Source organism: Danio rerio, chromosome 19 (assembly GCF_052040795.2).
Source record: "Danio rerio strain M-AB ecotype USA chromosome 19, GRCz13ab, whole genome shotgun sequence".
NCBI classification, from domain to species: Eukaryota; Metazoa; Chordata; class Actinopteri; order Cypriniformes; family Danionidae; genus Danio; species Danio rerio.
Genome location: NC_141039.2, coordinates 13532501 through 13542494, shown reverse-complemented (window position 1 = coordinate 13542494; position 9994 = coordinate 13532501). Strand labels below are relative to the sequence as shown.

General features: G+C 31.9%; 1 protein-coding gene across 50 annotated transcripts in view; it reads right to left on the bottom strand.

Moving 5' to 3' along the window:
- Positions 1–3675: 3675 nt before the first annotated feature.
- LOC147832486 (uncharacterized) overlaps positions 3676–9994 on the bottom strand; it is a 6369-nt gene continuing 50 nt past the window's right edge. The window contains exons 1-12 of one of the 50 annotated variants that reach the window (XR_015516567.1): positions 9961–9994; positions 9453–9543; positions 8739–8788; positions 8036–8333; positions 7665–7795; positions 7489–7535; positions 7268–7359; positions 7041–7188; positions 5951–6020; positions 5654–5829; positions 5244–5331; positions 3676–3878 (exon numbers count right to left, since the gene is read on the bottom strand). The exon at positions 9961–9994 is cut by the window's right edge and continues 50 nt beyond it. Coding sequence is in view for 21 of the 50 variants with exons in the window: in XM_087295514.1 (XP_087151640.1) it covers positions 7107–7171; positions 7489–7535; positions 7665–7775; positions 8036–8142; positions 9453–9467 (345 nt within the window). In the remaining 29 variants the exon portion in view is untranslated. Of the gene's footprint in view, positions 3879–5243; positions 5332–5653; positions 5830–5950; positions 6021–7040; positions 7189–7267; positions 7536–7664; positions 7796–8035; positions 8334–8738; positions 8789–9452; positions 9544–9960 lie in introns of all 50 variants that reach the window. The other 49 variants (XR_015516566.1, XR_015516563.1, XR_015516568.1 and 46 more) reach the window with 49 other exon arrangements.

Genomic DNA, 9994 nt, shown 5'->3' with positions numbered 1-9994 from the left:
CACACTCACATTCACACACATACACTATGGCCAATTTAGCTTATTCAATTCATGTGTGGCGCATGTCTTTGGACTGTGGGGGGAACCGGAGCACGAAGGAAACCCACACAAACACAAGAAGAACATGCAAACTCCACACAGAAATGCCAACTGACCCAGCTGGGGGCTTAAACCAGCGACCTTCTTGCTGTGAGATGATTGTGCTGCCCACTGCGCCACCGTGACACCTAAAGTGATATTATTTTACAATTATCTCAAACTCAAAATGCAAAATCATTCTTATTACTGCAATTCAAATATCAAAGGGATAGTTCATGTGCCCAAAACTAAAGATTTGACATTCTTCTGTTGCATGCAAAAGAGGATATTCTGAAGAATGGTGGAAACCTGTAACCACTGGCGTCCATAGTATTTGTTTTTCCTACTATTGAAGTCAATGGGTAAAGGTTTTCAGATTTCATCAAAATAACTTCTTTTGTGTTCCAAAAAATTAAGGTCATAAGGATTTGGAACTCATAAAGGCTTGGGACCACTTAAGGGTAAACAAATGTGAGTGGATTTAATATTTTTGAGTTAATAGACCATTTAGAAACAGGTGATTAATAATTCTGAACATTAACGCTTGGATCTCATAGGCCTACAGCTGTCCCCCCCAAGATTTTTTTATTTATTTTTTTGTCTTGTTTCAAGTTTAAAAATCTAATCTATAGAATCAATCAAGAAGAAATTCTAGGCAAGCAAAACGTAATGTCTTGTTTTCAGACAAAATATGCCAAAATTAAGTGAGTTTTTCTTTAAAACAAGCAAAATAATTAGCCAATGAGGTAAGAAAAATAATCTTAAATAATGTCAAAAGCAATAAAGCTAAGTTCTTTTTCCTACCCCATTGGCTGATTATTTAGCTTGTTTTAAGGAAAAACTCACTCAATATTGCCATATTATTTCTGAAAACAACACATTGTGTTTTGCTTGCCTAGAAAACTATTCTTGATTTTAAATTGAGGAATATTTTGGTATTTGGTCTAGAAACAAGACAAAAAAGTAAAGAAAAAAAACTACTTTTTTTTTTTTTTTTTTTGCAGTGGACTATTCATCATATTTTCATATTTTACTTTATTAGTATTTAACAAAAACATTTCATAAAAGTATCTTTAGTGTAAAACAAACTTTCTTTAGAAACACAATGGCTCAAAAAGTTGTATTTTCTTTATAAAGACAACATGTACAGTATGTACAGTTCTGTTTTTGTCTTTAACACACACACACATACATATATACATACATACATACATACATACATACAGTTAAAGTCAAAATTATAAGCCACCCTTTTGAATTGTTTTTAATTATTTTTTTATATTTCCCAAATGATGTTTAACAGAGCAGGGAAATTTTCAGTGTATGTCTGATAATATATTTCCTTCTGGAGAAAGTCTTATTTGTTTTATTTCGGATAGAATAAAAGCAGTTTTAAATTTTTTATACACCATTTTATTTTCAATATTATTATTACCCCCTTTAAGCTATATATTTTTTCATAGTCTACAGAACAAACCATCATTACAAAGACTTGCCTAACTACCCTAACCTAAGTAACCTAGTTAAGCCTTTATATGTCACTTTAAACTGTATAAAAGTGTCTCGAAAATTATCTAATAAAATATTATTTACTGTCATCATGGCAAAGATAAAATAAATCATTAAATAGAAATGAGTTAATAAAACTTATGTTTAGAAATGTGCTAAAAAAATTGGGGAAAAATTAACATTATATGTATATATATATATATATATATATATATATATATATATATATATATATATATATATATATATATATATATATATATATATATATATATAAAACAGATTTAAAGTTTAAAAGATGCACGCTTAACTGTTTAACTGTCAGCTTATGATTTGAATCCGGAAGTAGTTCCTCATACAAAAGGGTTTTTGAGACTCTCCATGTTTGATTTTGTTTTTATATACACAATTATGCCGTCAAACTGTTGTATAAACACAATATCACACTTGTAGCAGTGCGATATGGCTGTATATCGGCACTGGTGGGGGCACTAAGCACGCCTCCCACCAGTGCTGATATACAGTGATATTGCACTGCTACTCGTGTGATATTGCTCATTTATATATATTAATATATTATATATATATTAATTTATATATATATATATATATATATATATATATATATATATATATATATATATCCCAGACAGCACACATACGTTGGGCCGACGTCGTGCCGACTTTCAAAATTCCATCGGTGCGATGTCGCTCAGGGAGCGTTTGCTAATTGGCAAAATGTCGCCGCGACGTCGGCAAATGATCGGAAACGCTGTCCGGCCGATGTTAGGACGACGCAACCGGAAATGCCGGCCGCTCCGCGGAGGCGCTGTTCTCAGGCGTTTTGCTCCATACTTATGGACCACTAGCTGCAGCAGCTGCTTATTTATAATAAACACGACACACCACTCTCAATAACAGTTGAAGATTTATTAATATTTTTCACAAACATACAAATAGATTAACATACTTTTATCACACATAACCATGTTTTACTACGTATAAAACAAAACCAACAAGTTGTACTATAACCATGTCTGAAATACTGTGCAAGAAAGATTTTAAATACAAAGTCCATTGCAGCATTTACATTAAGACCATAGGAATATTTACAAGTACTTCAAAACATGTACACTAAGGGTGACTATAGTTTACTATAGTAAAAATACAAATCACTTGTGTAAGCACATGTTATAATGCTTATAATTTCTTAAATAGTGTTAAAGAAAATGCATGTTTCCAAGACTATAATTTTAAAATACAAGATAATACCAGTCATGTGTTCAGTATGCAAAAGACTTTCTTCAGGGAGTTACAATAAAAAAAGAGTACACAAACACAAAATAAATACCAAGCAAACAATATTTACAGTAGTAAATAAAATCATACAAATTAAAATAATTGTCTGATAAAATTTTATTAAAGTCTGTAGTCAATTTTTTTTTACATTTTTTTTATAAATGGCATTCAACAATTTGCAATCTCCTCTGAACTAATAACACACCAATAATATAAAATAATACTTTCTCAGAGATAACCAGTTTTTTTAAGCAAACTCTAATGCACGACACAAAACAGATTTTGTCATTCTATATATATATATATATATATATATATATATATATATATATATATATATATATATATATATATATAATCCCTTAATTTCTGTTTAACGGAAATATTTTTTAACACATTTCTAATCACAATAGTTTTAATAACTCATTTCTAATAACCGAGTAAATAATATTTGACTAGATATTTTCAAGACACTTCTATACAGCTTAAAGTGACATTTAAAGGCTTAATTAGGTTAATTAGCTTAACTAGACAGGTTAGGGTAATTAGGCAAGTTATTGTATATCGATGGTTTGTTCTGTAGACAGTCGAAAAAAATTGCTTAAAGGGGCTAATAATATTGACCTTAAAATGTTTTTTAAAAAATTCAAAACTGTTTTTATTCTAGCCGAAATAAAAGAAATAAGACTTTCTCCAGAAGAAAACATAACATTTTCTTGCTCTGACCTATATTTATATAAATAAAACTGGTTGTAAATTGTGTACAATGTTCCAAGAAAACAGACAAAATTAAAAGAAATAACCTGTCATTTAGTTTTGTTTTATCTTGTGGAATGTTGCTTACACATAAAAGGGGATATATAGGTGGAATAAAAAGTGTGTCGCCATCCTCGAAATTGTTCTTGTATGTTGTCTTCATCTTTAGTCTTCACAAGTGAGGCTGGCCCAAACCGGGACTGCAGTAGCCAAATCTAATCCTTGTAGTGGGAACCCTTAAATAAAGCAAGAAACCAAAAGGAGAAAGATTAGCATTTGAGCAGTTCATATTACCACAAATATAAATTATTTGTTTCATGACATATAACTGGAGTATGTGTTATGCAAGTGACTAGCTAAAATGTGTAATTTAATTTAAACTTAAAGAGTGTGTCTGAGCACTAATTTTCAGAAAAGCCATTTGAAAGTTAAATTCCTTGTGAAATCATAATGAATGTTTTTTTTTTGGTTTTTAGTATCATTGTGTTAGTATAAATGTGTCTCTAAATATATGTCAAATCTTCAGATACCACATTACATGCAAATTAAACTAAGTTTCGTCAACTAAAATGTCACACTGTACACCACATTTAATATATCATAGCTAGGGCCAGGAGGAATCTGCAGATGTTTTTTGCTATTTCTGCTGAAAATTTTGGTGGAAGTCTGCGGATTTCTGCAGAATTATTTTGGGAGTATCATAACTAAAACCTTAATATATGAAATAAAAAATAATATATTTTAAAGTTTTATTTAATGTTTAAAATGCAAATCCAATTAGATTCACTTTATTTGGTAAATAAAGCAAGTTTTTTATATAACATATCTAGTAAGACAGAAAACATTACTGTGCAAACCACATTGTACATAAATCAGATGAACATTTTCACATTAGTCAATAATATTACTGAAATTAATAAAAAACTGAATAAATATAGATTTACACACATTTACTCAAGTAAATAAACAGAATTAATGATAGGCTAAACATCTGCGGGGTTCTGCGAAAAATCCGGGTGGGCCTAATCATAGCTTTATTTCTGCTACAAAAAGGTTTTTCAGCAAACAACTTCTATTATATGTAGGCTATAGAGGAGGATATAAAAAGAAATGATATATTCAACTCTCTAATTAAATGCACCTTATGCAGCTAATCAGGTCTTTTAGGCTTATTTGAAAACTTAAATGACGTGTTGACCACAGTTGAACAACGCTCAGTGAGAATACTTTTTTTCCACAAATTCTTTTTGTTCTAAAGAAACATGTCTGATTGCTAGCAATCATCAAAGAGCAAACTTTTTTTTTTTTCAAATAAATACTATGCTTTTAAAAATAAACTTTTCATACATCAAGAATACTAAAAATATGTTTATTTAAAATGTTTTATATATAAAAAAAACAGCTTGAGGAGAGAATCAGTACATTGGAATACTATTTTTTCAGAAGGATCATGTGACACTATTAATTATATACATTGTATTAAATTCACAGTATTACTGCTTGACTGTATTAATTAAATAAAGCTGACACTATCAGAAGAGAATTTACCATACCAACCTAAAAGCTATGAAACAGTAGTGTATGTTTAAGATGTTACTTACTAGTCCTATTGTACTTTGGAGAGGTTGTCTGACAGGAGGATCCCTTCAACTCAGCAGAATTCTCAGCAGACCATCAGCGTACACCAATCTAAGAATAAAATAAGCAATTTGTTAAAAACCAAAAATATATATTTTATATTTCCAGGTTTATAGGAAAGAGGAAAGCTAAAGCAGATTTAAGATGTAGAAAAAAATAAAACCTATTGACAATTTAATGGCACAACATACCCTAAACTAAGCACGCTCAAATGGTTAATTTTAACTGTTAAGGATTATTAATCTGGGGAATGAAAGGCGGAATGAAAGGCCAACTTAGCCAGCCTATGTTTTACGCAGTGGATGCCCTTCCAGCTGTAACCAATACACACTCATTCACACACACTTATACACTATGGTCAATTTTAGCATACCCAATTCACCTATGTCTTTGGACTTGGGAAAACCGGAGCACCCGGAGGAAACCCATGCCAACACGGGGAGAGCATGCAAACTTCACACAGAAACGCCAACTGACCCAGCCGAAGCTTGAAGCAGCAACCTTCTTGCTGTGAGGCAAACGTGCTACCCTCTGCGCCACCGTGCTGCCCTGTTAAGGAATCAGATTAATATAAATTAATTGACATGTTTATTTAGTGTCTGACACATTAAATATTGCATTTTTAAATATTGTCTCATTTTAAGATTTATTTCAGAATTAACTATAGAACCTGGATATGTCGTCACATTTTCATGCACAGCAGCATTTCCAAGAACATAGAAAAACAGAATATAGGCCAACTGAAAAAAAAATAAATTAAAAAATTCTGAGGGTATAATCTTGGATAAAAATATCACAGTTTCACAGTATTGTGATTACTGCTCTGAAATGTGTTTTTTTTTATCTCAGTGTAAAAAACAGCTACTTTTTCCCCATTGAACACAATATGTTTTGTTTTAAGAAACATTTAAAATATTTTGTAACAGTAAACATGCCAGGCTAAATAATAATTTAATAAAATAGTACTATCTTCATTAGACTCAAAAACACTGATTTCTTGTGAGGGCATAATAAGCTATTTGTTTTTCAGATGTTTGCTGAATCGTGAGCTGACCAGTAGCTTTTGATCTGGAGGGTCTTTTGCTGCTGTAAATAATGTTGGACTATTTTTTAAGTCTTTGATAACGCGCTAAAAACCATATACAATGCATCCGGAAAGTATTGATACTTTACTTTTTCCACATTTTTAATGTTTCAGTCTTATTTCAAAATGGATTAAATTCATTAATTTCCTCAAAATTCTACACACAATCCCCATAATGTGTGTTGACCCGATTTTAGTTAATCATTTACAAGTCAATATTGCCTATATGGATTGTAATTTTAAAAAAAATTAACATGTAAAATTGCAGTGTTAACTGCAATGCCATCAAACATTTTAGACGCACCAGTGCAAAAAGCTAGTCTAGAGCACTTGGAATGCTGGTGTAGTTCTAGTTAAATTCAGTTCAGTTAAAGCTGTATATGCAGCAGGTCTCAAGTATAGGATTTAGTATTTAACTAATCTTAACAACTAAACATTTACGAATCTGTATTAGCCAGCTCATGTACTACAATGTAACATACTGTATATTGCCACCTTGATACTTAAGCTTTCTTTAAAATATTTTGTGTTCAACCGATTAATTAATTCTTTCATTTAATTTTTTCTGTGCAATAGTATAGCTTACACTGGTGTATTTGTATGGACCCCCCAAAATAGCGGAGGCCACTTTCTGGCCACCCAAGTATAAACTTCTAGCCTAGCCACTGTGAACTACCTGTCTGTCCTGCTCCAGAACTCTTTGTCGGCTGCTTGTATGTCTGGATACAGCTGCACAAGTCTTTTAACACTGACAAATACAGCCTCTGCACATCCTCACAACCAGGAGAACAGAATGATCAGGAGGACCTGAAAAATATAACCAACTGAAATCAGTTGAAATGTATTTTGTCTTGTAATGATGGCACAAAAATAAATTATTTTTCACAAAGGATGTGCTGTTACCTATGAAACGGTCTATAATGAATGATCTTTTTGATCCTGTTTCCTTGATGTCATTCACTCAGAGATGGTTTGGACATTTGATTGTATCTAAACTGTAATGAATTTAAGTTACAAAAACATTGATAGCAGGACCATTGATCTTGTAACTTATACAAATTGTTAAGTATTGAACAAGTCTGCAACCAAACTAGTCAAGTTAATAATACTAATCTCAACTCAACTATGATTAGTTGTCTTGTTTCTGCTGCCCAGACGGTCTCTCCACCTGCTTATAAAAAAAGGAAAAAGTATGGTATTTTTACAACAATGAAACTGCAAACAACTTAACTATAAGGGGGTAAGCAGTGAGCATCTTTTATTATAAGCAATTTACTGAATACTTTGTCACTGGTATTACCTAAAAACCAAATGTCCCAAGTTTGGCTCATAGCTGTCCACACATCTGCCCAGTAGCTTGTGGTAATACTGAAGACACTGATCAGCTGGTCCAACTGAGTTTGGAGTTGAACTGCAATCAGGCATTCAATACTGCAAAGAAAGAGAAACTCACTTTGGGTTAACAAATAATGTAATAACATCCACACATTTCAAGTAATTGTGCAGTTAATTCTCTTAAAATGAATGAATGAATTCTCTTATTGAATTTTCTGAGAGCTTATGAATATATTTTGTCTTCCCAAAATAGCATGTACTGAAACACAAAATTATATAAATATAATTTAATAAGAGCGTGACGTGGTGGCACAATAGGTAGTGCTGTCGCCTTACAGCAAGGATGCTGACTCGAGCCGCAGCTGGATCAGCAGGCATTTCTGTGTGTAGTTTGCAAATTCTCTCTGCGTTTGGTGGGTTTTCTCTGGGTGCTCCGGTTTTGCCTACAAGTCCAAAGACATGGGGTACAGGTGAATTGGGTAGGCTAAATTGTCTGTAGTGTATGAGTGAGAATAAGCGTATATGGTTGTTTCCCAGTGATGGCTTGCAGCTGGAAGGGCATCCACTGCGTAAAACATATGCTGGATAAGTTGACAGTTCATTCCGCTGTGGTTACCCCAGATTAATAAAGGGACTAAGCAGAAAAGAAAATGAATGAATGAATGAATGAATGAATGAATGAATGAATTTAATAAGAGTTAAACTGATCTGTTAACATGTCTGTCAGGAGCTGATCTGCCTGTTGTCAAACTGATGAAAATGTTTTCTCAATTTACTTTAACATTTTTGTGTTTGTTTATGTTTTTATAACTTGCAGCCATTGTTAAATTTAAAAGTATTTTAAACATGCATGGACATCTAAATGCATATAGGGCACATATCTCAAAACATTATGAAATATTTCCAGATAAATCAATTTTGAATTAAAATGTATATTAATCTCCAGACTTGCATCTCCCTGATCTTTTTAAAAGAACGGCCCCTCGTTTGCTCATCACTGTTTGACAAGTGTCTAGCAGTCAGTCAAAAATATACTTACATATAAAGATGTTCATCAGCTACACGGCACTTAGGTTAAACTTAGACCTCCTTTTCAGTTGATGTGGAAAACAAAAGCAAAAGAAAGAAAAAACAAAACGACTGAATACAAGTTGCATATCATGCCTGTACAAATCAAAAATTATTCATTTAGGGCTTAAATTGACTTAAGGATGAGTTAAGGTGTAAGGGATGGGTGAACAGTGTAAATATACATGTAATTCATAGCTATGATGTAAAGCTAAATTTTCAGCATCATTACTCAAGTCTTCAGTGTCACTTGATCTTTCAGAAATCTTTTTTTAAGATGTTGATTTAGTGCTTGAGGTTGAACTAATATAATGGTGATTATCAAATGGTGCTGATTTGCTGCTCAAGAAACATTTCGGATTGCTATCAATGCTAAAAACAGATGTGATGACAAATAATTTAGTGTAAACTTTTTTCTAAGATTTAATAAATCAATTAATCATAAAAAATTAAACAAAATGAAAATCACAAATATTACTTCATTAGCAGCAAATCTATATATTTACTAAGTTCTGAAGAATCATGTGATGTGAAATTTAATACCACTAACATGTTGCAATGTCAAAACTTTCTTAAAACAACTGCAATAAAGACAAGTAACAGATGCATAATATATAGACATGTAACATGTGCATAATGATGTGCAATGGAAATTCATATGAATTAATCCTATGCTTAAAGTTACCTGTCTTTCCTGCATCTCTGTGATCAGCTCCCTTCAGAAATTTAGGAATCTTGAGTTATATTTTCTGTAGCAGGAGGTTATTCTCTCACTCCTGAAACCACAGAACACTTTTTTACTTAACATTTAGTTTAAGATAACTTACCATGAAATATCAAAACACGATTGAACTTTTGATTCACGGTCCTTTACAGTAACGTTACAATGCGTATTTTAGACTACATATGGAGTGCATTCTATAAAACATTGACAAAACCTCTCATCTACACATAAAGAATAAATAAAAGCCAAAACTTTAACAAACAAGTTTAACAAGAACTAACATTAAGTAAGTTAACGTAATATTACCCCGACGCTAACGTTACCAGTGCTAATATGCTAACGGACTTTTACGAAGACTTACCACTCTTATATAACATAATATTCAACTGAATATTCATCAATTGCCAATAATAAATGTGTGAGGAACAGTTTTATGTAGTATTTGCTTTGTTTTAGGGACTAAACTTACCTGAAAACAGTCAAAACGGCAGCTTGAGAGAAGT